Source organism: Carcharhinus amblyrhynchos, chromosome 7 (genome assembly GCF_965287045.1).
Source record: "Carcharhinus amblyrhynchos chromosome 7, sCarAmb.v2.hapA, whole genome shotgun sequence".
In the NCBI taxonomy this organism is placed as follows: Eukaryota; Metazoa; Chordata; class Chondrichthyes; order Carcharhiniformes; family Carcharhinidae; genus Carcharhinus; species Carcharhinus amblyrhynchos.
This window is the reverse complement of record NC_137330.1, coordinates 125,666,363-125,683,573: the sequence shown is the minus strand read 5'-3', so window position 1 is coordinate 125,683,573 and position 17,211 is coordinate 125,666,363. Positions and strand designations below refer to the sequence as shown.

Here is a 17,211-nt window from a genome sequence, read left to right as displayed (position 1 = left end):
ATAACACTCAAGAAGCTTGACATCATCCAGGACAATGCAGCCGCTTGATTGGCACAACACTCACAAACATCCATTCCCTCCACCACTGACTCATTAGCAGCAGATGCACTACAACAATTCATCAAAGATCCTTAAACAGCATCTTCGAAGCCCACAATTACTACCATCTAGAAGGACAGGGGCAGCAGATACATAGCAACACCATCACCTGCAAGCTCCCCTCCAAGCCACTCCATTTAAAGTTTATTAGTCACATGTAAGGCTTTACGTTAACTGCAATGAAGTCACTGTGAAATTCCCCTCATCATCCTGACTTGGAAGCAAATGGCCATTCCTTCGCAGTCCCTGGGCCAACGTTCTGGAATTTCCTCTTGAATGGCATTTTAGGTCAACCCACAGAACATGGACTGCATTGATTCAAGAAAGCAGCTCAACACCACCTTCTCAAGGGCAATTCGGAATAGACGATAAATGCTGGCCAGCCAGCAATGTCCATGTCCCACAAATGAATAAAAGAAAGTTACAGGGTATTTTCCAGGACTGAGCCTCTTACACCCTGGTGAACAGAAATTCTCTGAACTTCAGGGGGTTTCTGCTCACCAGGTGCACATCACTGAGGACCTGTCATGATTCATGTCAGTATGAATGGACAACTTAACATAGGTTGAGGGAGGATCGGTGGCAGGATGGGGGGACGGTGGTGGTGATGATAAACTATCAGGCATGAAGTCCTGATAATGATATTTAAATATATTGAAATGGGGATTCCAATGTTTGTAAAGTTTATTTATTATTCACAAGTAAGGCTTACAATAACACTGCAATGTAATTACTAAAAATTCCCCTCGTCACCATAATCCGGTGCCTGCTTGAGTCAATGTACCTCACTAGCACATCTTTTCAGACAGTGGGAGGAAACCCGGACACCCGGAGGAAAGCCATGTAGACACGGGGAGAACGTGCAAACTCCATGCAAACAGTGACCCAAGCCAGGAATCGAGCCCAGGACCCTGGCACCGTGAAGAAGCAGTGCTAACCACTGTGCTACGCTGCCGTCCCTGTTCAAGATATGAAGATGCCGGTGTTGGACTAGGATAAACACAGTAAGAAGACTCACAACACCAGGTTAAAGTCCAACAGGTTTATTTTGTAGCGTTTGCTACCAAATAAACCTGTTGGACTTTAACCTGGTGTTGTGAGACTTTTTACTGTGTTTGCCTCTGTTCAATGTCAGGAAATCCATTACATCATTGGCAAGGGTGGGAATGATCGAACACAAAATCTCACCAGCATACAACGCATTTCGGGATCCCCATGGGATTGTCCCCCACTGCTGCTGATCCTGCACACCCTCTGAAAATTGAAGCAGAAAATCCCCTCCAAGTATTGGATACACAGATTTGGAGAACAATATAAAGACATTAGAGAGAACATAGAAGAAATTCATGAGAATGTGAAGAACGTAAGTATACTGGAGGGATTGGGCTCCTTGTAAAAGAGAAGGTTGAGAGAAGATTTGATAAAGGTGTTCAAGTTAATAGTGAGAAGCTTTTCTATTGTTGGAAGGATCAAGAACTGAAGAACACCAATTTAAGATCATTAGCAAAAGGAGAAAGTGACATGAGAAAAACTGTTTTTGCATGGGACAGAAAATTTGACGGACTATTTAAAAGTTTGTTGACCTTGGACGGGAATGTCCAATCTTGAGGAGCGTACGGTTGGAAAATCTCACCTTATGTTTCTATGATTAGGATCTAAGTGCATTGCTTGAAAATTTGCTGTGGGTTTCAAAATGGAATTGAATAACTATCTTGATGAATAAAAAATTCAGGACTTTGGAGAAAATGTGGAAGTATGAAACTAGATGATTTGCTCTTGCTGAACATAACAACTATTATTCTTCGATTCTATCTTTTCTCTTTCGTGTTAAAATTATGATAAAACTAAGGACAATCAGGGATGAGAAACAAATGTGGATCTCATGAACAATGTCCACATCCATGTAAGTTTTATCTGAGCCTATACCGATTGAGAAAGTGTTACTACAAGATGCCTAAATGAAATATTTCCTACTGCTATCATCCTTTAATTTAGTAAGCAAACTAACAATTTCTCAGACATCTACTTACTGTCTTTAACAATACAAACAATTCATCGATGGCTGTATTTGCAGCAGAGAAGAACTGTCCAAGTGTTAGAGATGACCAATTCAAAAAAGTAACTCCTTGCCTCAGAACAGATTCAATCTAAACAAAAAATAACAATAGACTTTGAATGTGAAATTATTATGCATGCTTGAATACCAAACTATAAAAATTGCTAACATCGGTAGCTCATTTACCTTACAAGTGATTAAATATTCTACAGCTAAATAAGACCTTAATAAAGAGTAATGGGAATAGGCCATTCAACACATTGAGCCTGCTCCATCATTCCTTAAGATCATGGTTGATCTGATTGTGGCCTTAATATCACTTTCGTACTTATCATCTTTGACGCAATCAAAAGCCTGCCTCACCCAAACTTTGAATACAGTCAATGACCTAACCTCTATTGCTATCTGTGTAAGTGATTCACAAAGACTAATGGCTCTTTGAGAGAAAAAATCCATTCACAGCTCCTTTTACTCACTTCTTCCCTCATGTTACACCTTTCCTGAGTTTCCAGGGAGAGTTTTAAGGATGAAACTGGAGTGAGAGGAGATTTGACAGGGGAGCAGTGAATGGGAAAATCAGGCAGGAAAGTATTCTTCCAGTATTTTTGGGTTTTATTTCAGATTTCCAGGATTTCAGATTTCCAGCTTCTGCAGTATATTATTTTTACTCTCTTAGTTCATAGAATCCCTGGAGTGCGGAAGGAGGCATTCGGCCAATTGAGTCTGCACCGACTTCAATTTCACCCAGGACCTATTCCCATAACCCCATATATTTACCCTGTTAATCCCCCTGACATTAGGGTCAATTTAGCCATTTAAGCTAACCCACAAACCTTTGGACTATGGGAGGAAACCGGAGCATCTAGAGAAAACCTACGCAGACACTGGAAAAAATGTGCAAACTCCCCACAGACAGTGACCCGAGGCTAGAATTGAACCCATGTCCCTGCTGCTGTGAGGAAGCAGTGCCACTGTGTGCCGTGACATCTGTTTCTTCTCAACATCACTCCAATAGGTGTTGTGACTTTCTATGATCTTAGCTCACCGCAAACGTTAGATACCTCTTCTGGGAATCAGGTTCCAACTGTTAGGTGAACAATGCAAATCTTTGCTCCACATGTAAACAAGGCAATTCTGCACCAGAATATTAGCCTTGTGTAGACTTTGTCTTCTCCAGTCATCTCTTCTGCACAGATGCATGAAGACGGACAGAAGAAGACTGGGAAGTGTTGTCCTGATTTGTCTCCTGAACACAATTTCAGCTGGAGATGATAATCCCATGTTAAATGGTGTTGCCTATAAATGCAACAGAGCAACCTGGATATCTTGTTCTGTTTCCTTGCACTTTACAATAAACAATTTAACCATTTGAACCATTCTCTCCGCAAGCCAATTAGAAGTAGGATAATGTGGAGTTACCATTACAATATTTATGTCTTACTTGGCATACACATCCTGAAATTGTTTGATTGTATATTGTGGACTGTTCTGTGAGACAATCTCCTTCAATGTACCAAAAAATATTAAATAGACCACTCCACCCATTGCATTTGCTCAGATGTATTCTCTCACTTGGAATTTTGAAAGATACGTTGTGAATAAGAAGAAATCGTCACAAATGATAACTAAATCTATTCCAATCTTTGACTAAAGGTTAAATGAGACCTTGTGAAGGTGGAGTGCCTCATTATACTGTTTGGCAGATGCTGTTCTCACATCTGACACATTTTCATGGTTCTCTGGAGTCGCAGTTAATCCCAAAAGTCAACACATGTTGTTTGCTGTATGTAGTCACGATAGTATATCTTGACAAAGAAATTCAGGTTTTAGCACATTTAAGCATTATTTTTCTTATGATACACATTCCTATAAGGCTTGAAGGATCTTCAGTTGTCTTGTACCCCTTGTATCATTTCAAAGCAGCCATTAACAACAACTCACCAGAAAACTATATTTGCCTTCTTGACAATAATTAATTGTTTCATGCTAAATAATGTTTCATCCTTTTATTAAACATTAATCAGCAGTGCTGTTCACTGTTCATCCATTTCTCTTCAAAGAAATAAAATTGATGGACTAGTGACCCAGGATTCCATTCTGGGACCTGGTTGTCTGATAGTAACACCAGTTGGGATAGTAACAGGGTATCCTTAAATGGTTCTTAACTTGGCAACAGTTGTTCAACATGTCACACCATGTGAGATCCTTTGCCATTTGACTGGGTACAAAACAAGTCCTGCCTGAGCAAGCACAGTAGCAGGAACCTATATAACTACAATAGCACAATTATGAGCTAAAGCTTCTTTCTCCAAAAAAAATTCTTGGATTTGATGTTTGAGGTCTCCTCTATATTTGGTCATGCTATTAATCTTGCATAACTTGTTGGAACAACATTACCTATTCTCCAATCCTCTGGGACCTCCCCTGTAGCCAGTGAGGATATAAAGATTTCTCTCAGCAATTTCCTCCCTTGCTCCTCTCAGTATTCTGGGCCGCATCTCATTGACTTTGGGGACTTGTCTACCTTAATAGAACATATATCAGTACAGCAAGTACAGGCCCTTCGGTCCTTAATGTTGTGCTGAGCTATGTCCAAACCCAAGATCAATCCTACTCCCTATCATTCTGGTGTGCTCCATGTGCCTATCCAATAACTGCTTGAAAGTTCCTAAAGTGTCCAGCTCCACTATAACAGCAGGTAGTGTATTCCACACCCCAACCACTCTCTGAGTGAAGAATCTATCTCGGACATCCCTCCTTTATCTCCCACCATGAACCTTATAGTTATGCCCCCCAGTAACAGCTACATCCACCCGAGGAAATAGTCTCATGAAACCATGCTGACTATCCTGGATTAAGCTGCATCTTTCCAAATGGTCATAAATCCTATCTCTCAGGACCCTTTCCATTAACTTACCGACCACCAAAGTAAGACTAACTGGCCTATAATTACCAGGGTCATTCCTATTTCCTTTCTTGAAGACAGGAACAACATTCGCCACTCTCCAGTCCTCTAGCACAAACCCCGTGGACAGTGAGGACCCAAAGATCAAAGCTAAAGGCTCCACAATCTCATCCCTGGCCTCCCAAAGTATCCTAGGATGTATTCCATCTGGCCCAGGGGACTTATCCACCCTCAGGTTTTTCAAAATTGCTAATACATCTTCTCTCAGAATATCTACCTCCTCCATCCTATCAGCCGGTATCATGCACTCTACCTGACAGTGTCTGTTCGAATCTTATGCTCCCTAATTCTTGCCTAATCGCATCATAATTACTCCTGCCCCAATTATGAACCTTGACCTGTCGTGTGACCTTATCTCTCTCCATTACAATAATAAAAGACACCAAATTGTGGTCACTATCTCCAAAGTGCTCTCGCACAAACAAGTCTAATACTTGGCCCAGTTAATTACCCAGTACCAAGTCCAATGTGGCCCCACCTCTTGTCGGCTTATCCACATATTGCGTCAGGAAACTCTCCTGCACACACTGTACAGAAGTGTTGCTCAAGAACCCCAATACCTCCTCCTTTTTGATCTCAACATGGCTCGAACAATCTATACATCCTTTCCCAGACTCATCATCTACAAAGTCCTTCTCTTTGGTGAATACTGGCGCAAAATACTCATTTAATATCTCGCTCATTTCCTCTGGCTCCATGCATAGATTCCCTCCCTTGTCCTTGAGTGGGCCAACCCTCTTGCAGGCTACCCTCTTGCTCTTTATATATGTATAAAAAGCCTTGGGACTTTCCTTAATCCTGCTGGCCAGTGCTTTGTCATGATCCCTTTTGGCCATTCTTACTCTGGCTTAAGTTTCTTTCTACTTTCCTTGTATTCTGCACTTGCTTCATATGTTCCTAGCCTCCTAGCTTTGACAAATGCTTCCTTTTTCTCTTTGACTAGCTCGGGTCACAATATCTCTCATTATCCAAGGTTCCTAAAACTTGTTACACTTATCCTTCATTTATTTATTAGTCACTAGTATTTGTAATTAGTACATTTATTTATTAGTCACAAGTTGGTTTACATTAATACTGTAATGAAGTTACAGTGAAAACCCCCAATCGCCACACCCTGGCGCCTGTTTGGGTACACTGAGGGAGAATTTAGCATGGCCATTGTACCTAACCAGCACGTCTTTCAGAGTGTGGGAGAAAAACGGAGCATCCGGAGGGGAGAACATGCAAACTCAACACAGACAGTGGTCCAAGCTAAGAATAGAACCCAGGTCCTGCTGCTGTAAGGCAGCAGTGCTCGCCATTGTGCCACTGTGCCACCCCCAATGGTGCGCTGACTCCAAAATTTTGTACTTGGACTCCTGGTGAAAAAAACTATCAGTTTTTAATCCATTACGACCCCTTTTTTTGGGCTTCTTGCTTTTCTTCAATTCTTCCATGTAAGTTCAGGAGTTTAAGGCTTAGACTGGTCTGTAGGTGCTTGCCCATCAATACTCTGCCAAGGCTAATCCCGTTATTACATGGAGTGTCATTGTGTAATTAAAAAGCAATGCTGCCAATTTTGTGTCGACAGCCCCCTGGTGTGTTTTTCATTCCATCTTTGAAAACTTGGGACTGCTCACTATCTATTTGACGATAGATAGTACGGAACCATGGACACGTCTTATTCCATTGGTTTCCATGAATGTTGCAAACTCTCCACTGGTCAATGGAATTCTGGGATCCTGTGAGTACTAAAAGATTGCTTAAATCTCTCTACCATATTATGTGATGTAGTGGATGCTAACCTGTGCACATCAATCCACTTAAGCATGGACTTTGATAAACATTAGAAACATTGAACCCATAAATGGTCCTGTGAAATCCACATGCACCTGTACCCATGATCTTCCTGAGGTGTGGGGAAACTACTAGTGGGGTCTTCTGGTTACCTTGGCACATTCTTCATGTTTTTATCTATGTCCCCATCAATGTCAGGCCACCTGACTAAGTTTCATCCTGACATCTTTATTTTTGATATCCCTGGATGGCCGAACATCTTCATATTTGATATCCCTGGATGACAGTTATGGAGCTCTGAAAAGGATATGACTTTGGGCAGGGCATTGGACAACTATCCAGACTCCCCATAGGCTAATATCAGCTTCCAATTCTGGGTACTTTGTCGCATATGGTTATCTTGTATTTCTCCACTTAATATTACATGGCTTAATTTTGCCAATGTGAGATCATTCAGAATCCAAGTCTTAATTTGATGGCTGCAATTAGCAAGGTGTCCAGAAAATTTAATCTGTATCCTTGGTCTTTCTTCCAGAGACCTTGGTCTATGTTCCAGGGTGTACTCATAGACACTTAGCAATAGTGCCCACTACTGTATTTGGGCTGATGCTAAGGGATTTAGGTGAGGGCAGGGAGAGGGGGGTGCAGCGGGTGATGGCAGTAGTTTTGTGCTCAGATAAAAGGCCCTGAGGGTTGTGATCTACTATGATGGTAAAGTGTCGACCGTAAACATATTGATTAAATTTCTTCACTGTGAATACGATTGCCAAATCCTCGGTTTTGATCTGTGCGTACCTGGAATGAACTTACCATAATAATTTACGATACCAAGAAGTTTAATTCCTTGTATTCCTTGGTATTGGAGCATCTTATATGGCTTTTATCTGTTCCTCGACTGGCCCTCTTTGTCAACCATATAGAACATAGAACATAGAACATAAAACATTACAGCGCAGAACAGGCCCTTCGGCCCACGATGTTGCGCCGACCAGTTAAAAAAAACAATGACCCACTAATCTAAACCAATCCCTTTTCGTCCATAAACCTATCCACGGATCTCTTAAACGCCCCCAAACTAGGCGCATTTACAACTGCAGCAGGCAGGGCATTCCAATCCCTCACCACCCTCTGGGTAAAGAACTTACCCCTGACATCCGTCCTATAACTACCCCCCCTTAATTTAAAGCCATGCCCCCTCGTGCTAGCTTTCTCCATCCGAGGAAAAAGGCTATCACTATCCACCCTATCTAAACCTCTAATCATCTTACATGTTTCAATAAGATCCCCTCTTAGCCGCCTTCTTTCTAACGAAAACAACCCTAAATCCCTCAGTCTCTCCTCATAGGACCTCCCCTCCATACCAGGCAACATCCTGGTAAACCTCCTCTGCACCCTCTCCAAAGCCTCCACATCCTTCCTGTAATGTGGGGACCAGAACTGCACACAGTACTCCAACTGCGGCCGCACCAGAGTTGTGTACAGTTGCATCATGACGCTGCGACTCCTAAATTCAATCCCCCTACCAATAAACGCCAAGACACCATATGCCTTCTTAACAACCTTATCTACTTGATTCCTAACTTTCAGGGATCTATGTACACATACACCTAGATCCCTCTGTTCATCCACACTATTCAAAGTCCTCCCGTTAGCCCTATACTCAACACATCTGTTATTCCTACCAAAGTGAATCACCTCACACTTCTCCGCATTAAACTCCATCCGCCACCTCTCGGCCCAGCTCTGCAACCTGTCTAAGTCTCCCTGCAAACTATGACACCCTTCCTCACAATCTACCACACCTCCGACTTTGGTGTCATCAGCAAATTTACTAATCCACCCAGCTATACCCTCATCCAGATCATTAATAAAAATTACAAACAGCAGTGGCCCCAAAACAGATCCCTGAGGCACACCACTCGTAACCGAACTCCATGACGAATATTTACCATCAACCACCACCCTCTGTCTCCTATCTGCTAGCCAATTCCTGATCCAATTTCCTGGACTACCCTCAATCCCATACATCTGCATTTTCTGCAGAAGCCTACCATGGTGAACCTTATCAAACGCCTTACTAAAATCCATATATACCACGTCAACTGCCTTACCCCCATCCACCTCTTTGGTCACTTTCTCAAAAAACTCAATAAAGTTAGTAAGGCACGACCTACCCGCTACAAAACCATGCTGACTATCTCCAATCAATTCATTACTCTCCAAATAACTATAAATCCTATCCCTAATAATTTTTTCTAAAACCTTGCCCACAACAGAAGTAAGACTCACCGGTCTATAATTCCCGGCAAAGTCTCTGTTCCCCTTCTTAAACAATGGGACAACATTCGCTATCCTCCAATCCTCCGGTACTATACCAGAGACCAACGACGACCTGAAGATCAGAGCCAGAGGCTCTGCAATCACCTCTCTTGCCTCCCAGAGAATCCTAGGGTAAATCCCATATGGACCAGGGGACTTATCTATTTTCAAACCCTCTAGAATATCCAGCACATCCCCCTTATCAACCGTAATACTGTCTATTTTACACCCCTGCAACCCAGTGTCCTCCTCAGCTATATTCATGTCCCCCTGCGTGAACAACGAAGAGAAATATTGGTTCAATGCCTCACCAATCTCTTCCGGTTCCACACACAATTTCCCTCTACTGTCTGTAACTGGCCCTAATCTTGCCCTAACCAACCTTCTGTTCTTGACATACCTATAGAACGCCTTAGGATTCTCCTTAATCCTATCTGCCAAAGTCTTCTCATGTCCTCTTTTCGCCCTTCTTAACTCACTCTTCAACTCCCTCCTAGCCGATCTAAAGCTTTCTAATGCACTACCTGAGCCCTCAAGCCTCATCCGAACATAAGCCTCCTTTTTCTTTTTAACCAACGAAACAACTTTTTTAGTGCACCACGGTTCCCTAGCCCTACCAAATCCTCCTTGCCTGACAGGGACATACCTATCACGGACTCGCAGTAGCTGCTCCTTGAAAAAACTCCACATTTCAGACGTTCCCAGTCCCTGTAATCTCCTAGTCCAATCTATGCTTCCTAATTCTCTCCTAATAGCCTCATAATTACCCTTCCCCCAGCTAAAACTACTGACCCGAGGTTCATGCCTATCCCTTTCCATCACTAAGGTGAACGTAACCGAATTGTGGTCACTATCACCAAAATGCACACCAACTTCCAAGTCTAGCACCTGGTCTGGCTCATTTCCCAGCACCAAATCCAATATAGCCTCACCTCTAGTTGGCCTATCTACATACTGAGTCAAAAAACCTTCCTGCACGCTTTGTACAAAAACTGACCCCTCTAACGAGCTAGAGCTATAGCTATTCCAATCAATATTAGTAAAGTTAAAGTCCCCCATAACAATTACCCTATTACTTTCACTCCTAACCAGGATCATCTCTGCAATCCTTTCCTCAACCTCTCTAGAACTTTTAGGAGGTCTATAAAAGACTCCCAACAGGGTGACCTCTCCTCTCCTATTTCTAATCTCCGCCCATACTACCTCAACAGACAAGTCCTCATCAAACTTCCTCTCTGACACTGTGATACAGTCCTTGACCAATAATGCTACCCCTCCCCCCCTTTTACCTCCTTCTCTACTCCGACTAAAGCATTTGAACCCCGGGACCTGCAACAACCATTCCTGACCCTGCTCTATCCATGTCTCTGAAATGGCCACAACATCAAAGTCCCAGGTACTGATCCACGCTGCAAGTTCATCCACTTTATTGCGAATACTCCTCGCATTAAAGTATACGCATTTCAAACCCTGCTCCGCCCCACCCCCACGATGCCATGCATTGCAGTCCCCATCTATGCCCCCCTCACTTTCAACCCCTCTACTCAGGATCCCACCCCCCCTCCGAAACAGTTTAAACCTCCCTGCATAGCCTTTGCAAATTTACCCCCCAGGATATTTATTCCCCTCTGATTCAGGTGTAGACCATCACTCTTATAGAGGTCCCACCTTCCCCAAAATGAGCCCCAATTGCTCAAGTACCTGAACCCCTCCCTCCTGCACCATCCCCTCAGCCACGAGTTCAAACTTTCCCTCTCTCTATTCCTCTCTACACTATCCCGTGGCACAGGCAAGAGTCCGGAGATAACCACTCTCTCTGACTTGGCCTTTAGTTTCCACCCCAACTCCATAAATCTCTGCTTAATATCCCCTTCCCTTAACCTCCCTATGTCATGCGTCCCCACATGAACTATAACTTGGGGTTGATCTCCCTCTCCCCTAAGAGTCCTTTCCGATACATCCCGGACCCCAGCCCCCGGTAGGCAACACACCAGCCCTGAGTCCCTACCATTACTTCCGACTCTCCTATCCGTCCCCTTAACTGTGGAGTCCCCAATCACAAGGCCCAATCTTTTACATCCCCTAACCACCTGAGCTTTTACAATAGGCTCACCCCCAGAGACCTGCTCCCTTTGGCTATCCCCAGTTGATTCCTCCTCAACTGTAGCCTCCAGAACCGAAAACCTATTTTGGAGGGGAACAGCCCCAGGGGATTGTCCCCCTACTTGCTTCTTTCCCCTCCTCCTGGCAGTGACCCAAGACTCATTTCTAGGAGTGACTATCTCCTTATAACTCCTATCGATGTCCGCCTCTTACTGCCTGAACTGCCATCCCCGAAACAATTACCAGCAGAAAAATAAAAATAAAAATATTAAAAAAAAACTTACCCCACACTTATAATTTAGGTTAGAGGAGGTGGGAGGGTGGGATTCTCTACCAATGTAGAGGATCAGGTATCCTCTCTGCGCTAATTTATAGGGTTAGGGGCCCGAGAAAAAAAAACTACAACTACCGGTAAGCGTCCTAGTGACGACTTCCGGTTTCTAACTAATTTTAAAAAAACCGCCGAAATTCGCGACTTAAAAACTAGAAATGCATATATCCGAAGTTCGTTATCTCAGCTGCCTGGAAATTGCATTTTTTACTTTGTGGTCTGACCACAGTTTCTGAAACCCCTCACAAGACTGACAGTGGCTCCTGTGGTAAGAATAGTTTAGCTAAACTGCCAATCTGGGTATTCCCTGCAGTATGTTTCCATTACTCTTTAGAAAATGGTGCATGCTGATGATACCCCAAAAGGTAAATGTACACTTGTTCAATCCCTTGTGAATGTTTACCATTGTGTACTTTTTGGATAATGATTCTAACTCCAACTGGAGATACATGAAATTCATATTCATGTAGCCCCTGAATAATTTTGTCATAGAGGTTGTCTATTCATGGTATCAGATATTTGTCCAAACAAGGAGTTCTGTTCACTCAGAGAGAGATTGTGTTGTCTGGCTTTAACACTGGAACTACAGGTGCGGCCCAATTGGAGAATTGCGTGGTCAAATAATACAGGTCTTCTATTCACTTCAGCTCTAGCAACTACATGCATACTTTGATTCTGTCTTCACAAAACAGGGCACAAATCAAATGCCAGGAATGTTGGAGAATGCAAGATTTAGTGAGAGGAAAGTACATAGGGAGATCAATGTTAGTAGAGAAATGGTGCTGGGAAAATTGGTGGCATTGAAGGCAGATAAATCCCCAGAGCCTGATAATCGACATCCCAGAGTACTTAAGGAAGTGGCTCTAGAAATAGTGGATGCATTAGTGGTCATTTTCCAGGATTCTACAGACTCTGGAACAGACCCTGTAGATTGGAGGGTAGCTAATGTCACTCCAATATTCAAAAAGGGAGGTAGAGAGAAAACAGGTAATTATAGACCGGTAAGTTTAACATCGGTAGTGGGGAAAATTCTCAAATCCATTATTAAGGACTTTATAGCAGAGCATTTAGAAAGCAGTGCCAGGATCAGAAAGATTTAACGTGAATTTATGAAGGGGAAATCATGCTTGATAGATCTGTTGGAATTCTTTGAAGATGTAACTTAGTCGAATTGACAAGGTGGAGCCTGTGAATGTGGGAGACAAGGATTGGTGCAAAACGTTAAATCTCATTGGATAAAAGGAGAGGTGGCTAGATGAGTAGAGAACTGGCTTGGCCACAGAAGACAGAGGATAGCAGTGGAAGGGTCTTTTTCCAGCTGGAGGTCTGTGGCCAGTGGTGTCCTGCAGGGCTCTGTACTGGGACCTCTGCTATTTGTGATATATATAAATGATTTGGAAGAAGGTGTAACTCGTGTGATCAGTAAGTTTGCGGATGACACAAAGATGGCTGGACTTGTGGATAGCGATGAACATTGTTGAAGAATACAGCAGGATATAGATAGGCTGGAAAATTGAGCAGAGAAATGGCAGATGGAATTTAATCCAGATAAATGCGAAGTGATGCATTTTGGTCGGACTAATGTAGGAGGGAGCTATACAATAAATGGCAGAACCATCAAAAGTATAGACACACAGAGGGACCTGGGTGTGCAAGACAACAGATCCTTGAAGGTGGCAGCACAGGTGGGAGAAGGTGGTGAAGAAGGCATATGGTATGCTTGCCTTTATAGGACGGGGCATAGAGTATAAAAATTGGCGTATGATGTTACAGCTGTATAGAATGTTGGTTAGGCCACATTTGGAGTACTGCGTCCAGTTCTGGTCGCCGCACTACCAGAAGGACATGGAGGCTTTGGAGAGAGTACAGAGAAGGTTTACCAGGATGTTGCCTGGTACGGTGGGTCTTAGCTATGAGGAGAGATTGGGTAAACTGGGGTTGTTCTCCCTGGAAAGATGGAGAATGAGGGGAGACCTAATAGAGGTGTACAAAATTATGAGAGGTATGGATAGGGTGAACAGTAGGAAGCTTTCTCCCAGGTCGGAGGTGACAAACACAAGGGGTCACAGGTTCATGGTGAGGGGAGCGAGGTTTAACTCAGCTATCAAAGGGACGTATTTTACACAGAGAGTGGTGGGGGCCTGGAATGCACTGCCAAGCATGGTGGTGGAGGCGGACATGCTGGGATCGTTTAAGACTTATCTGGATAATCACATGAGCAGACTGGGAATGGAGGAATACAAAAGAATGGTCTAGTTGGACCAATGAGCGGCGCAGGCTTGGAGGGCTGAAGGGCCTGTTTCCTGTGCTATATTGTTCTTTGTTCTTTCTGGTATATTTGGACTTTCAGAAAGCATGTGACAAAGTCCCACACAAGAGATCACCATGCAAGGTTAAAGTGCATGAAATTGGAAGAAGTGTAGTGAGATGGATAAAAACAGGTTGGCAAAGAGGAAACAAAGAGTGGGAATTAATGGGTCCTTTTCAAATTGTGTGAGAAGTAGTGTAATTTTTAAGGCTGCAAGAGCTAACAGTACAATCAGCAGTGATGGACGAGTTCAGCAGCATACAGAAAGGGGGAGGCACATGACAGACAGTTAACTAGGTTACACGAAACAGATAACCGCAGTGATGAGATTAAGCGCAAAATGGGAGTTGAGAGAGTGTTAATTGAAGGAATGACACAATACAAGCCATTTACAGTGTTTAAAGTTAACAAGGTTAACAGCCAAATAAGGGGGAATAACACAATACAAGCCATCACAATGTTTGAAAAACAGTATAAAATGTGCTGCAAATCTATGTAAGGTGTGCCTATTTTGACTAGACACCCGGTCTTGCAAGAACGACAAATAAAATCTTGCTCCTTCAGAACTTGACTTGACTAAATTGTTTAACTGTGAGCTGTGTTTCTCACAATTGGCAGGCAGTAACTAGTGGGGTGCCACAGGGATCAGTGCTGGGACCCCAGCATTTCACAATATATATTAATGATTTGGATGAAAGAGCAAAATCTAACAGCTCAAAGTTTGCAGATGATGCCAAGTTGGATGGGAGGGTAAACTGTGATGAGGATGCAGAGATCCTTCAGAATGATTTGGACTGGTTGGGTGAGTGGGCAAATCAATGGCAGATGCAGTATAATTTGGATAAGTGTGAGGTTTTTCACCTTGGAAGCAAAAACAAGAAGGCAGATTACTACCCGAATGGCTGAAAATTGGGAGATGGGAGTATGCGGCAGGACCCGGGTGTCCTTGTGCACCAGTCAGTGAAGGTAAGCATGCAGATGGAGTAGGCTGTAAAGAAGGCAAATGGCATGTTGGCCTTCATTGCAAGAGGTTTTGAATACAGGAGCAGGGACGTGTTGTTGCAATTATACAGGGCCTTTATGAGGCTACACGTAGAATATTATATGCAGGTTTGGTTTCCTTTTCTGAGAAAGGATATTCTTGCTCTTGAGGGTATGCAACAAAGGTTTACCAGGCTGATTCCGGGAATGGCGGGACTGATATATGAGGATATTTTGACTAGGTTAGGATTCTTTTCACTGGAGTTCAGATGAATGAGGGGGGAATCTCATAGAGACTTATAAAATTTTAACAGGACTAGACAAGATAGATGCAGGGAGGATGTTCCCAATGTGGGGGGAATCACAGTATGAGGATTCAGGTAGACCACCTAGGATGGAGGTGAGGAGACATTTCTTCACCCAAAGAGTGGTGAGTCTGTGGAATTCATTACCGCAGGAAGTAGTTGATGCCAAAACATTAAATGTCTTCAAGAGACAGCCAGATATTGCACTTGGCGCGAATGGGATCAAAGGTTATGGGGAGAAAGCAGGATTTACTGAGTTGGATGATCAGCCATGATAGTGATGAATGGCGGAGCAGACTCGAAGGGCCAAGTAGCCTCCTCCTGCTTTTATCTTCAATGTTTCTATGTCAAAAACCTTCTTTTGGTTGCTAGATCATTTATGCCACAAACTAAATGATCTCTCAGCATTTCAGGTAAAGCTGGGCCATATGCGCAATGCTCCACACAACTAGAATACAGCTGGCCAAACAAGGGGCGGCTGAACCGCACTCTTCTCTCAAAGCTAAGGGGCACTTTCAGAGACTCACTATCCTTAACGAGACACTCGGCAGCAGCATAGAGAATCAGAAGCTGGTGACAAAGCGCGTTCCAAACCCAAATGCCCATGGAGTCCCAAGCAGATATTTGTGATCCATCTTATCAAATGCCTTCTCCTGGTTAAGAGACTTGAAGGCTCATGACAGACGAGCCCTCTGGAAGCGATGGACGAGGTTCTAGACCAGATGATTATCATGGATGATCAGGCACAGGACTGTGTAGTATCAATTCGGGTGGTTCATGTAGTTCAGCATATTGTCAAGGCACAATGAAATGGCCCTGGTGAAGATTTTATTGTCCATGCTGAGGACAGAGATTGGACACCAGTTTTTTAGGTGGCGAAGATCCCCCTTCTTAGGCAGCAGGGCAATTAAGGCCCTGTTCCACGAAAGGGGCATCACCCTGGTAGAAATACTCTGCTCCAGGACTTCGCGTTGTCATTCTCCAAGATGTCCCAGAATGCCTTGAAGAACTCCACTGTCAGCCAGTCCAGCCCAGCTGCCTTTCCCCTGGAGAGGCTGTTGAGGGCATTAGTCAGGTTCCTCAGGCTAATTTGAGCATCAAGCCTATAGCGCCCTTCAGGTCAATCTGCAGCACGTCCTTCTTTAGAACTCTTACAGGCATCTTTGCTGGACGGATCTGAAGAGAAAAAAGCATTTTGGGCCAGAACCCTGATGCCCTTAGGATCCGAGTCAAGGAATCCATCATCAGCCAACAAAGTAAGGAGATGTTGACGGATCCCATGCCTTTTTTCCAGTGAGTACAAGAAGGGGAACCATGGTCCAGGTCTGTAAGGATACGGTTCCATGATCTCATGTACGCGCCACGGGATCCGACAAGTCACAGGTCCCGCAATGAGACCTTCTTCTCTCTATATGCCAGCCACAGAGCCACGTCCTCATTGGGCTGACAGAAATGTGACTCCAGATTGAAAATCTCCTTCTCTAACTCCTCAACCCTGGACTTCCGCCTCTTTGTCGACCCCCTTCTGTACTCTTGACAAAAGGTACAGGCATGGGTCTTGCCCACATCTTACCATAACGCAGTTTCCTTCTGTAGCCAGCCCAGAAATGACAAAACAAGTCCAGGATTCGCCCGTCATCCAGCCCCAGGCTCTTAAAGTGCCAGTCCGCAGACCTCACCCAAATGCGAGACAAAATGAGATCTGCTCAGACCAGGTGTTGGTCCAGGCATGGCACAGGGGCCAAAAGAATGCCATTCGCTTACACCCTCGAACTGTAAAGGCAATCGAGTTTGGAAACTCCAGCTCCAGGTGCCACATAAGTGAAGACACTGGAGCCAAGATGGAGATGTCCCCGACGTCCACCAGGTTGTAGGACCTAACCAGGTCCCCCCAATCTCACCATCGCCGATGTATGGTGCAAGGGGTTTGCGCAGTCCTGGACAGTTGAAACCTGTCCCTCACTGAGG

General features: G+C 43.9%; 1 protein-coding gene across 1 annotated transcript in view; it reads right to left on the bottom strand.

Moving 5' to 3' along the window:
* Nucleotides 1–17,211, bottom strand: part of LOC145345623 (dynein axonemal heavy chain 8-like) — a 1,557,438-nt gene that overhangs the window by 1,160,419 nt on the left and 379,808 nt on the right. Inside the window, exon 23 of the mRNA XM_080193457.1 lies at nucleotides 2,130–2,246. Coding sequence (XP_080049583.1) covers nucleotides 2,130–2,246 — 117 coding nt within the window. The remainder of the gene's footprint in view (nucleotides 1–2,129; nucleotides 2,247–17,211) is intronic.